The sequence below is a fragment of the Microtus ochrogaster genome, chromosome 22 (assembly GCF_000317375.1).
Source record: "Microtus ochrogaster isolate Prairie Vole_2 chromosome 22, MicOch1.0, whole genome shotgun sequence".
Lineage (NCBI taxonomy): Eukaryota > Metazoa > Chordata > Mammalia > Rodentia > Cricetidae > Microtus > Microtus ochrogaster.
Window position 1 is genome coordinate 34,511,980 of NC_022023.1, and position 13,105 is coordinate 34,525,084.

The 13,105-nt window shown below is 39.9% G+C and overlaps 1 protein-coding gene across 1 annotated transcript in view; it reads right to left on the minus strand.

The window, feature by feature from the left end:
• LOC101992876 (zinc finger protein 431-like) overlaps positions 1 to 1,646 on the minus strand; it is a 31,685-nt gene extending 30,039 nt beyond the window's left edge. Inside the window, exon 1 of the mRNA XM_013350264.2 lies at positions 1,548 to 1,646. Within this exon, the coding sequence (XP_013205718.1) occupies positions 1,548 to 1,550 (3 nt within the window). The 5' untranslated portion in view covers positions 1,551 to 1,646. The remainder of the gene's footprint in view (positions 1 to 1,547) is intronic.
• Between the last annotated feature and the right edge of the window lie 11,459 nt (positions 1,647 to 13,105).

Sequence of the window (13,105 nt, forward strand, 5' to 3'; positions counted from 1 at the left end):
GGGGGAGGAGGGGAAGGAAAATGGGAGGCTGGGAGGAGGCGGATACTTTTTTTCCTTTTCTCAATAAAAAAAATAAAAAAAGACATACATGTAGACAGAGCACTCATATACATAAAATAAGTATCTTTTTTTAAAAAAATTATTGTTTACTAGTAACCAAGACGCCCCTTCCCCCATATAAAATCAGTCCACTGCTCTTTCATTTACCCTTATCTGATTTTCCAGGACATGTACAGAATACAGAGAGATAATATATTACACAACCTGTCTTTCTGACTCTGCTCTTGCTGTGAAGAAGCCCTACGATCAAGGCTTCTCTTATAATGGAAGGCTTTTAATTTGGCGACTGACCAAGGGTCAGTCCATTCTCATCTTGAAAGGAAGCTTCACAGTGGGCAGACATGGGGCTGAGGGTTAAAACCTGATACACAGGCAGGCGGCAGGCAGGAAGAGACAACTGTCTTGCACTGGGTTCCTGAAACCTCAAAGCCCACCTACAGTGACACACCTATACAAACAAGACACATCTACTCCCAGAAGGGCAGACCCCCTAATTTTACTCAGTTACTTCCACTAGTTGGGACAACCATTCAAAGATAGGAGCCTGAGAATGCTGAGCAAATATAAACCATGACACGAATACAATCTATGAAGAAAGAGTTCTAAAGGAAAGAGTGAAAGACACTACGGAAAACAGAGAGAGAGGAAGACGAGAAGACAAAGAGAGACAAACAATAGGAAAAACTATTTCCTCCAAATAACGGGAGTCAACTTCTCTGGTTGGTTACAGGCTTCCTTAATATAACCTTCCCTACCCCATCTAAGAAGAGATTAAACAATTCAAGGTCTCCAAACTTAGGTTTAAAGCAACATCTTTTCTCTGAGTGCAAGGCATGATACCTTGTTTCCCTCCCTACCCAGTTCACTCAGAGAACCTGGGGAACCTTGGATCAGGTCCGCTGGAAGCAACGAAGGCATCAGTCTCTTGCTGTGCTTAAGTGTGGCTGTTGTAGATGATGCCATCAGGAAGCTGCATTCTACCTAAGTGGATGTTTCCTCCACAAGGCTACAAAAGTTTTAAATTCTATTGACCTTTTTGTTTTTGTAGTTGTTTCTCCAGACAGGCTGTCTCTCTGTAGCCCCTGGCTGTCCTGGAACGCGCTCTATAGACCAGGCTGACCTCTGCTTCCCAAACACTGGGTTTAAACGCATGCACCATCGCCTCTGATTTAACTATTTTAACAAATTAAGCCCGAAAGTCTTCAGTTCAGCAAACATGGAGAGTCACAAATCTGTCTGATAACAACGGATGTCCTGCACGGTAACAAGGACGTTCCCACACAAACGCTCAGTTTCCTCCATGCTCTGCGCGTGCAGCAGAGCGAAATCACTCAGAGGTCCCGCTTCACCGTGAGACCTGCAGGGACCTCAGGGGGCAAAGGGAATCACTCCGCCCACCGCGTCGGCCGCCGGTTCCTACAGACCCGGCAGGACCCCACACCGGATCCCGCGGCTCCACCCGCGTGGGGACGGCGGCCCTCGCTCACCATGGCGGATTCCGAGCTCGCCTGGCTCGCCTCAAGGCTCCGGGCTCCGGGCAGCGGATCACAGCGCAGCACACGGAGCAGTAGAACCTTCTTCCTCAGTCCAAAGACAAGGTGTTTGCAGCACGGCGAACCGGAAGTGCCCTCCCCATGCTGACTGGCAGTCCATCTGGAGGTCCTGATTGGCTACTGAGACCTGAGTGCCAGGAGCGGCCTCCTTAGGGACGAAGTGTTGTGAAGGGACGGGGCACAGTGGTTCCCAGCCCTGGCTTCCAGCCCAGACCTGCAGAGACTGGCATTGCAGCAGAACTTGGGACTGGACTGCAAAGTCTTCCCTGGACATCTCTGCACTCAGCAGGACTCTTTTCGGGGGTATTAGTGAGGTTTTGCTATGAAACTGAGCAAGGACAATGGAAATCGGCCACTTCCTGAGCTAGATACCTCAGGCCAACTGTGGAAAACAGGCTATGATTTTCATTTTTGTAAAAAGAAAATTTGATTAAAAACCATGCACTAATCTGCACTCCCTTAAACCGCTATGCTGTGGAAAAGGCCCATCAGTGCAAACACAGGATTTAGAGAACTAAACCCTACGGGGTCAGAGTGAGCTTGTTACTTCTCACGTCATGTTTACTGTAGAGCCGCAGACTCTGATGACGAAATTATACATACTTTACAGCTCACTTGACATACGGGTCTACAGATTTGTTTTTCTGCCAATTCTGCATCAAAGTGAAAATAAGGAAACCAATTAAGAATACTTATTTTTACATCATGTTCCTAGTGTTTCATTTTCTTTGTCAGGGTCTCATTCTGTAGCCCCGGCTGTACAGGACCTCACTATGCAGATCAGGCTAGCCCTAAAAATCATAAAGATCAGTTTGCCTCTGCTGCAGAGAGCTCGGATTAAGGGCCTGCACCACCGTGCCCGACTTCTATTCATTCTGCACTTTTATTAGTGAAATAAACAGAAGCCTGGTGTGTAGCACAACTGAACTCTGGACTGAGGACACTGTTGCAGGAGATCACTGTGAAATTTAGTCAAGCCTGGGTTATAAGTGAGACCCTTTCTCAAAAGGCCAAACGTAAACACGTGCTGCTGCCGCCACCCTAGCTTTTTGGACCGTTAGTGTCCTGGAGTCCACGTGAGACTATGGCACCCTGGTCTTTTCCGCCAAGTCCACAGACCACTTTTGACATCTCTGTGTGGAGTCTGTGATGGTGCTGAAGCAGCGGCTCACAGCAGTGACAATGGCAGGAAGAGCCCGTGTCCAGCTGCTTTACTGCTGTGCTCCACTGCTGTGGGGAGGAATTCCATCCCGTGTCCTGCTTGCAGGCCTTCCACTGAGGAGTCCTTAAAGCCACACTTGACTGTCACATTATATGATTTATGGCTCAGGTAATCCCCACACCTCTTTTTTTTTTACTCTAAACCCAGTCACAGCTGGACTTGGGTAATAAAGTCCTTGTCATATATATATATATATATATATATATATTTAAATGGAGAGATAATTTCTGCTGTACACATCTTGACACGGCAGGCCGGATGGACTCCAGAGCATTTCGGTTTCCAGGGCGGCCCTGTAAGTTTGGGACATGCCCTCATACAGACGCTGACTGGAAGTCAGAGCTCTGGGGCAGTGCGCTTCGTCTTCCTGCCCAGGGCCCACCAAAGCCATTCGGGCTGCACTGCTGAAGCATGAGCTGGCTCAAATGGTTCAGGACGTGAATTTCCTTTTTATATGTTTGCTTGATTTTTGCTCAAGGTTTTTTTGTTAATCTTGTTTTTCCCTCATAGTGGGAACAATTCAATATTAAAAATCTCTTGATGGGAAATGATTTTTCTTTTTCTCCAATAGAAGGAACAACACACACACACACAAAAATCAATGATCCCTTCATGGGAGAAAAAAATGAAAACAAGCCCAACTTCTCATACAAAACAGTCTACTGTACTAAGCCAAGGCAGTTTAATTTCCAGAAGTATTAGTCATTCATTATACAAAAATTGTTCTCTCCTCTTAATCCTTTAGTTAGTGCTTAAATGAATGCTTAATTTTCATTGTAAATAAGATAACAGAAAATAAATAGTTTTGACCTACATCATTGGGTATAACTGAATAAAAAAAAAGGACAGGAAAGAACCTGGTTGCTCCTAAGTGTGGTGAAGGAGAAAGTTTATTATTGATACCTGGAGAGCATAGTGAGAGTCCTGAGTATTCATGATCACACCGAGAAGGGTCAGGTGTAGAGAGGGAGAGGAGGACAGGTGGAAAGGGGGGGATCCAGGAACAGCAGCCAAGAGACCAAAGGTAAAAAAGGTGCAGGTAGCCAAAAGGTCTGAATTTTATAGGGAATTCCCTCTGGCGGAAAGGCAGCCCTGCCCCTGGGCTGGAGAGTTCAGGGAAGAGGACAGGAAATTCCAGCCATACCCTGTGGGCACTGAGGGCTGCTGGAAGGACCTGGTGTCTATGTCCAGCTTTGATATGTTAAATAGGCAACTAGGCCTTCTGCTCCAGGCTTGAAATGTAACATCCCAGACTTTTGCTGACAATAAGTGAATGAGAAGGGGTGATGTAACTGTCCTACAAAGGCTTTCTATTTCTGTGAAGCGACACCATGACCACAGCATCTCTTATAACTCATTGTCCAGGTTCTGCAGGACCATTTGGAGTTACAGACATGGTAGGCAGTATTTGGAGCAGTTTGCAGTCTTTAATTACTTGGAAAATCTTCTGGAACAGATATATATTAGGAGCAAAACACAATGTTAAGGAGACTAATGAAATTTTTTTTTCTTAGGTGTACCTTTGAAACCTTTAGGTCCATGGTCCTGGTTGCTTGGTGAGGGGAGTCCGGAGACCAGGGAAAAGGGAAGAGGTTTTCAGCACAGATTACAAACAGTGGTAGTGCTAAAATGTTTCAAACTTGTACCTCATTTTATAAACAAGGCCATTTGACTTGTCAGATGTGAATTCAAGCCCAGTCCCTGAAATGTACAAGAGTTTGTTTTAAGTTTATAAAATGAGGTACAAGTGTTAAATGTCTTAGCATTATGACTCTTTTTGTAATCGGTACTAAAATCCACACATGAAAAGAGCAGTAGACTCAAGTTTTTGTGTTATAGTAAAGACTGGGGACCCAGACATGAACACCCTTTAAAGCGAGCTCAGGGAGGACAGAAACCTTCAGAGATGAAGGGCAAATGCTCACTCAACCATGATTTTCAGTATGTCTACAGACCAGGAAAAGCAGGACCTCTTTCTTCTGTCCAGAAGACTGGGTGTATACACATGAGACAGTGCTTTTTAGCACAATGAGAAACACTTTTCAGTCTATACTTAGAAAACAATCAAGGATAATTTAAAATCTTGAGCTTGTGACCTTGATAATAGAAGGCGTGCATTGTCAGAGCTAGGTTAATGGCTTATCAGAACTCCATTGATTAATGTTAAACCTCTAAGATAGGAAGAGAAAGAGCTGAAGCATTTTTCATTCTTTTCATATACTTTAAATCACTTTATTACCCCTTAAGCTTTCACCTGCTCAGACCTTACATAAATGTGTCTTTACATACCTTAAAACACCTTCTAATACACTAAAAGGTTTCCTTGGGTCCTCAAAGCTTAAGTTTTAAATATTACACCTTTTTCAATCCAAGTATTCACCAGGAGACTTGGGTGGTTGATTGTAGCTATTGCCAAGTGAGTTCCTTCAATTGAGAGCACTCAGTGCAAAGCAGTGTAAAGGAATAGTTAAAAAGTTACATTGAAATCTGCTTTGTCAATGTATCCTTTTCTGGAGTCTGCCCTGGAACTCACAAAGATCAACCTGCATCTGCCTCCTGAGTGCTGGAATTAAAGGCATGCACCACCACATCTGGCTGCCATCGAATATTTTAGCTGACTCTTTTGATTTAAATTTGCATGATAAATTTTTGGAAGGACTAGAAAGTATTAGAGTTTTATGGTCACAATTGATAGCTCTGGAACCATTTATATATTCTCATCCAAAATGGGCATCTTCAAAGAAGACTGAGGTTCAACATTGACTGACTTCATATATGTTAGTACATAAAGGACAGAGATGCACTAATAATAGAAAGTGACCTAACGAGACAGAAAAAGAATATTGCAGAAGCATTGTGAATGTAGAAAGGACAGAGTAGAAGGAAGCCTTTGGAATGAGGTACTTGAGACTGGAGTCTGGTTAACAGAAAGTTGGAATGGATGGAACATGAGGACTTTAGAGATAGAAATGGGAGACAAAAGTTGGAAAAACGACTTGATGTGCACCTTCACCTCAGCTTCCTTGCTTTAAAAATAATAAATAAATAAATAAATCCAATCTTATTGAAGCATGACAGTAACACAGAACCACTGGCACCTCCATCTCTAGAAAATATTGGCAGGAAAAACCTGTCTAGTCGGGAAGCCAGAAACAACTATGATTGTTATTGTAAAGGGTAGTACCTATAAAATTTCCTAGTCCTAATGAATCCTCTGCTTATTTTTATATTTTCTTTTTAAATTTTGGAAGCAACAACAACTCTCAAAAATATTTTAGATTAGAATGGATTTTGTACAATGATTGATCCCTAAGGTTATAAAGTTAAACTCAAGTTAACAAAAATTAACTCAGAGATGCATATCTAAAAGTGTAAAATCCTATTCTTATAAAAGCTACTTACTAACTTATAAACTGTTAAAAATAATTAAGTCATGTAAATTAATGGTCAACACAATCACCATATAAATGATCAAATCCTTTAATGTGCTACAACTAAGTTTGGAGTTATACTAAATATAAACATGATTCTTTTAAAAAGACGAGTTTTGCTCTTCTATATATGTTGTCAAAAATTTTGCCTAATGTAATTAACTAAAAACAAAAAAATATAGTTTGCTTAAAATCAGGTATATTTAATAGATGGTTGCTAGATCAAATTATGCATTTGGTCAATAATTTGGAAGGAACATAAACAAGGAAATTTTATCTTTTTATTATTAAAACATCATTTTAAAACTACTATTTTTGTGCCACAAAAAAATTGTTCATTCCACACTGTTAATAACTGGCATGTTACATTAATATGTCACCAAAGATCTATTTTTCAGAGAGTCCCTTTATCAAGAATTTATAAATATACTCAAAGGTTATTGCCTAAAGTTACATCTTAAAATCCTAAGCCAGATGTGGTAGTGTAAATCTTGGAGGATATAGGTCCAAAAGAAGGGTTGGTGACCAAAATATCTGGATTAAATACAGAAAAGCCTCTGGAGAAAGGGCTGCTGAACCACTGGGCTGGAGAGCTCAGAGTAAGGGGTGGAGCATGGCATCTAAAACCCTGTAACAGGTAGGGAGTGAAGGACTCTGGGAGAACCTGGTGGCCAGGTCCTACTTTGATAAGTAAAATAGGAACCTCAGCTGTTTGTTCAGGGTTTGAAACTTAAAAATGATCTTATCTTTTTTTCACTACTGAATATTTGGCTGTGCCTTTTAAGTTCCTTTCTAGAAACTCTCAGTTTATTCTAAAAAATGTAACACCTGAATAGAGCAGGTTATTAGCTTATTAAATAATGTGGCTACTAAAGCAACAGCTCATAGGATAATCTCTTACTGATAAAGAAACTAAAGGTAAATTGTTTGTTCCACACTGTTAATGACTTTCCAGTCACTTTAACATGTTAATAAAGACATATCTCAAAAAGGGTCTAGACTTTATAAAAAATAATCCATGGATACTGCCTTAAGATATATCTTAAAATCCTAAGAAGGATGTGGTGGTGCAAACGTTTAATCCCAGTGCTGATGAGGCAGAAACAGGCAGATCTCTTTGAGTTCAAGGGAACTTTGGTCTACAGAGTGAGTTCCAGGACTGCTAGGCCTACACAGAGAAACCATGTCTTCCATAAGATGAACTCAGGTCATCAGACCTATCACAACCACATTTAGGCACTGATAAAAGTCTCTGCCATTCATTGGCAGCACCAATCTACTTTAATAGAATGATGGGCATCGAAGAGGCTCCTTATGGAGTTTGTTAACCATTTAGAGGCAGAGACAAGTTAAACTCTGATTTCTAAGCCAGCCTGGTCTATGTAGATTCCTAGGACAGCCAAAGGAACACAGTGAGATCTGGTCTCAATTAAACAAACATACAAAAAGTATTCAGGGGCTCCCTCTGGATTCCTCCATAAAGTTAAGCATTCACTACAATTCTGTACTTGTCTATGATAAACTGGAGTGAGACTTTTTAAACTGTAAAGTTAATATTTCAAGAAAGAAATGCATTATTGGTAAGTTACTGATGACAGATCAAAGAATTCTCACAAAAGTAAAGTAAATGGTGATTGGAAAATAATAAAACAACCCTCAACAATAATAAAATGATGGAGTATATAAAGATTAGTGAACAGATAAGATCACTTGTTGCTTTTAAAGAGGTCCTAGACCAATGTCCAGCATTAACTGGAGTCTCCCAACTGTTCCTAACATCAGGTTAGAGAACTCAGTGCTCTCCACTGACCTCAGTAAATACCAAACAGACAAGTGGTACACATTTATATTTATAAGCAGAAGATTCACACAAGGCCAAGTGACCTCTTTCAACAAATTGGCTCCAACATGGTTGACTAAAATCTACTTAAAACTTGAGAGGGCTTGAAAAGGAATTGGAGACACAAAAACACAGAGTTTAACATAGCTTCTTGCTGTTTACTGGTGGCATGCTGCAGCACCTTTAAGAGAGGTTTTCCTGACTCATTGGTAGCAGAAAAAAGCCATGCCATTTTTAAAATGCTGGCTTTCTGGTCCATGCTGCCAACATGACCTCTGACTCTTTCAGGAGGTCCAGCTATCGAACATTTAAATGGGTTTTGTGAGCAGAGTGCTATAATTGTTTAATGGCATGACATAGACCCACTGCATACTTGGAACTGGGGCAATATACATGGCTTGCAGAGATGGTGAATGGACTTCCACCATGTTGGACTGTGCAGAGCAAGCAGAAAGTACTGTATATACCCTGGTAATGCTGCAGCTTAAATTTTAAAGAAGTGCTTAGCACTTTAAGAAGCAGTCCTGGTCAGAAAATAATTATAAATATAAAATAAACACAAATTCAGATGAAAGGGACATCTAGATGAGAGACAGTGTGTTTAAAAATGTATGTAGACTTGGGAGAGAGAAGAAAAAAAGAGTATAGAGAGTTATAAAAAGAAGTAAATGTTTTTTTAAAAAAAGGTAAAGTCTTTAAAGAGACAGAGTATAGACAGTCATAGATTAAAAGGCTTAAAGAAAAATAAGCCAATTAAAGAAAGAAGATAATTATTGAGTCTGGGTTATATATTTTATTGTGTTTCCCTTTAATTTTTTTGACTGCAAAGGAGCTAAGTACAGAGAGATATTTCATTGTATGGGCTGCTAAGCTAATATCAGCATATATGTGCTAAAGGTATCATGATTTCCGAATTTGGATCTAAGGATATGTTGTTTTGAAAAAAGAGGTTCTTCTTATGCTTCTTATGTTTCCACAGAGGATGAGAACCTGTGGATTCATTCCAGGCTAATGTGGTTTGATTCATCAAGATCACCTGAGAGGTCACTGGGAACACCCCTAAAATTACTTTGCCCAACAAAAAGAGGAAGCAGTTTGAACAGAACTACATCCATATTCCCAAATATTGTTTGTAAATGTCTTCTTACATTTAAAGTGGAATATGCTATAGAGATTTGCATTGGTATGGATCTTGGTTTATTGATACAAATTTAAGGTCAGTTTTGTTATACTGTATATATGTATTTCTGTTCTTGATTATGGTATTGTGTTTGTGGAACTCATTTAAAAATGTAATGCATAATTAAGAAATATAGGTTAATAGATAATCATCTATAATACTCAAGCTTGTAGTCATGTTGGTTTTCTAGATATATAGAGATATATTTCAGTTAGGTATTCTTCAAATCTTTCAAAGACCTTCACAATATACATTTAAAATGTTTTAAGAACCTAGGATCTTTCATGACAATGAGACACATCTGCTGGCAGCACCAATTACTTCAAGAGAAAGATGGGCATTGAAGATGCTCATGGAGTTTGTTAGCCATTTGGGCAAGAAACTGCTCTTTCCTGGACTGCTTGATGGTATGCTGTATGAACTGTACATGCAGGACCCACAGAGAAATGATTGCTGAACTGTTCTTCAGGGTTCCTGCTTCATGAAAGAGTCTGCCAGACATTCTGCAGGACATAGAAGAAAGTGACTGACAAGCTGCCAATATAGGAAGAACTGTCTTTGAAATTTCCTGCTTTGTGGAAAGGTCTGCGGGATACTATGTGCCTGTAGGCTGAAAATGGATGCCCTAATGGTACAGAAGAACTTTGGGTGTCTGTCCAGGCAGCAAGATGTCTCTTTCAATTCTATAGTTTTGGAAGTTGCTTACAATGCACTTCCTGTTTACTTAGGTAATATATCCTTCTGGAGTCTTTGATGGAGTTGAAGAATTTATAGTTATAGTTTTTCTTAGTCATGATAAAAGATAAAATAGATATAAATATTGTAACTATAATTTTTGCTTGATAACTGTTTTGTTATATGTAATTTTACTATGTTAAAGTTAAAACTGTTCTTTTTATTTAAACAGAAGAGGGAAGGTGATGTGGGATTTCCCTCTATATGCTGTGATTACCATTAATGAATAAAGAAATCTGGCTTGGCCTGATAGGGTAGAACAGAGCTAAGTGGGGAAAACTAAACTGAATGCTGGGAGAAAGGAGGCAGAGTGAGAAAGCAGCCAGGTAGCCCTGCTGGAGATAAACACTGGAACTTTAGCCAGTAATCCACAGCCACGTGACAATACACAGATTACTAGAAATGTGTTAAATTAATATGCAAGAGTTAGCCAATAACAAGCTAGAGCTAATGGGCCAAGGAGTGATATACTTAATACAGTTTCTGTGTGATTATTTCAGGGCTAGGCAGCTGGGAAACAAACAAGTGGCCTTCCTTCAACATTTGAAAAATTTAAAACTGCAAAAGCATATACAAAAATAGAGACTTCAGTAATTCACTGGTTGAAGAGTCCACAATTAATATCATGAATTCATGCATTCTTAGGCTGAAAAATGACAACTCTTTCCCAAGTTTAAAAGCCATGATGTGGGTAAAGTGATGTGAGTAAAGTTAAGCACAAGAGCAAAAAACTAATTTGGCCAGCAAAAAAATATAAACATAAATCAACAGGCAATAAGAATAAATTAGCAAATAAAGGAGTTGCTTCTATTTTATCTTACATTATTTAGCAAAGGACTCTCTAATGATGGTGATGATGTGGCTACATGAGAAGGAAGCAGGCTGCTAAGTTTAAATCACATAAAGTAAAGTGTGATGAGTTTATAAACACTCAAACTTCTTTATCAGTGAGCACATTTTTCCAGAAAGGCTCCTCTTCCTTGTGGTATCATGAGTCACCAATGAAGGTCACACACCAAAGACAAATACAGCATACTACCTGGGAGACTTTTCATTCAACCATCCATGTTTTGACATAGGTCAGGATAGACTCAAAGTAAAACCATGATGCAAAGTGTATTTGGCCAACTATCAAAGATCTATACATTATGGAACAGTCCCAACACTGTTAGAATGTCCAGTTTCTTCTGACACTCAAGGCAATGTCTTGACTGTGACATCTTGTAATATCAAAACACAAATTATATCTACCTGTATATAGTAGATATATAGTATGGAATATTGATGTGGGATTCCCCTCTGTTTACTATGAAAATGTTTTATTACCATTGGTTAATAAAGAAGCTGCTTTGGCCTATAGCAGGGCAGAATATAGCCAGGCTGGTAGAGCTAGAGAGAGAATAAGCAGAGTCAGAGAGATACTATGTAGTTGCTGAAGGAGAAAGATGCTCAGAACATTACTCCTAGGCCACAGCCTCATGGTAATACACAGATTAATAGAAATGGACTAATTCAAGATTTAAGAGCTAGCTAGAAATATGCCCGAGTGATTGGTTAAGCAGTGTTATAATTAATATAGTTTCTGTGTTATTATTTAGGTCTGGGTGACTGGAAAATGAAATAGAGCTTCACCTTATATAATGGCGCTGGTGTGGGTTAACTATATCCACATAAAAACTAAGGAAGCTTGGGAAGGAATTCTAGACACAAAAGAACACAGCTTCTTGGCAGCCACATTTTTACCTTATATAATGGCGCTGGTGTGGGTTAACTATATCCACATAAAAACTAAGGAAGCTTGGGAAGGAATTCTAGACACAAAAGAACACAGCTTCTTGGTAGCCACATTTTTTTTCAGATAGGCCCTGTTTGCTGGCTGCAAGCAGAGGTGCAGCTTCTTTAAGAGGTTTATTGGTTCTTACTGGCAAATGGCTCTGGCTCTTTTGGGTGTCTAGCTATGGAGCACTTAAATGGGATTTGTGAGCAGTAAGCCACTAGTTGCTTAATGGCAACATAGACCCCCTGCATCCCTGGAGCTGGAGTGGTGAGCATGGCTTGCATAGGTGGTGAACATGCCTCCACCATGGTAAAACACTGGCCCTACAAACCTGAGACCCCGACTTCAGAACCCCCAGCACCTTGAGAATCTGGTGCTGGAGATGTGGATACAAAAGGATCCCCAAAGCTTGCTTGCCTGCAAGTCTAAGCGAATCAGTATACTCCAAGACAATCAGTCAAACACAGTGGGGATTTGGGTGAGAGGATCTATCTGAAAAGCTGAGGTGGAGGAACCATAGGGTGGTTTATCAGGTGAGGGTACCTACTGGCAGACCCATTGGCCTGAGTTCAATCCCCAGAACCCACAACATGGCAGAACACAACTGTCAAATATAGTTCTCTTCTGACCTCACACACTCACTTAGCATGTGTGGGGCACATGTGCACACACACACATATGATTTTTTTAATGAGATGAAAAGAAATTTTTGAAGAGAATGCCAACCACTAGCATTCATGTATGTACCAAAGCACACCACATGTGTGTGTGTGTATGGCCAGGGGACAGAGTTATAGTTCAAGTTGAAAATTTCCTCATGAGATTCCTCAGCAAGCATGAAACAGACATAAGATTTCTTGGTGATTCTTTTTTTTGGCTTCGAGTTGGCATTTTATGTGAAAATTTATCTCACATATAAATGTTGATATGTGCATATAACACATCATGATAAATGTTGCATATAACAGCATTAAAAACATATACATTAGGGGCTAGAGAGATGGCTTGGCATTTGCAAGCTCTAGTTTTTTCTGTAGAGGACCTGGGTTTGATTCCTAGTACCCATATAGTAGATTACAACTGTCCATGACTCCACTTCCAGGAGATGGAACACCCTCTTCCTATGTGTGCCTGGTACGCTGAAAACACCTGTAGGCAAAACACTCAAACCTAACAAATTTTAAGTGTACATATAAAAAAACACATAGTTTTCTTAGCTAAATCCCTTTAAAGCACCCAATAAAGTGCTCTAAAAGAGACAATGTAAAAGGATTTGTAAACTAACTGAAGTTATTTCTTTTCTTTTG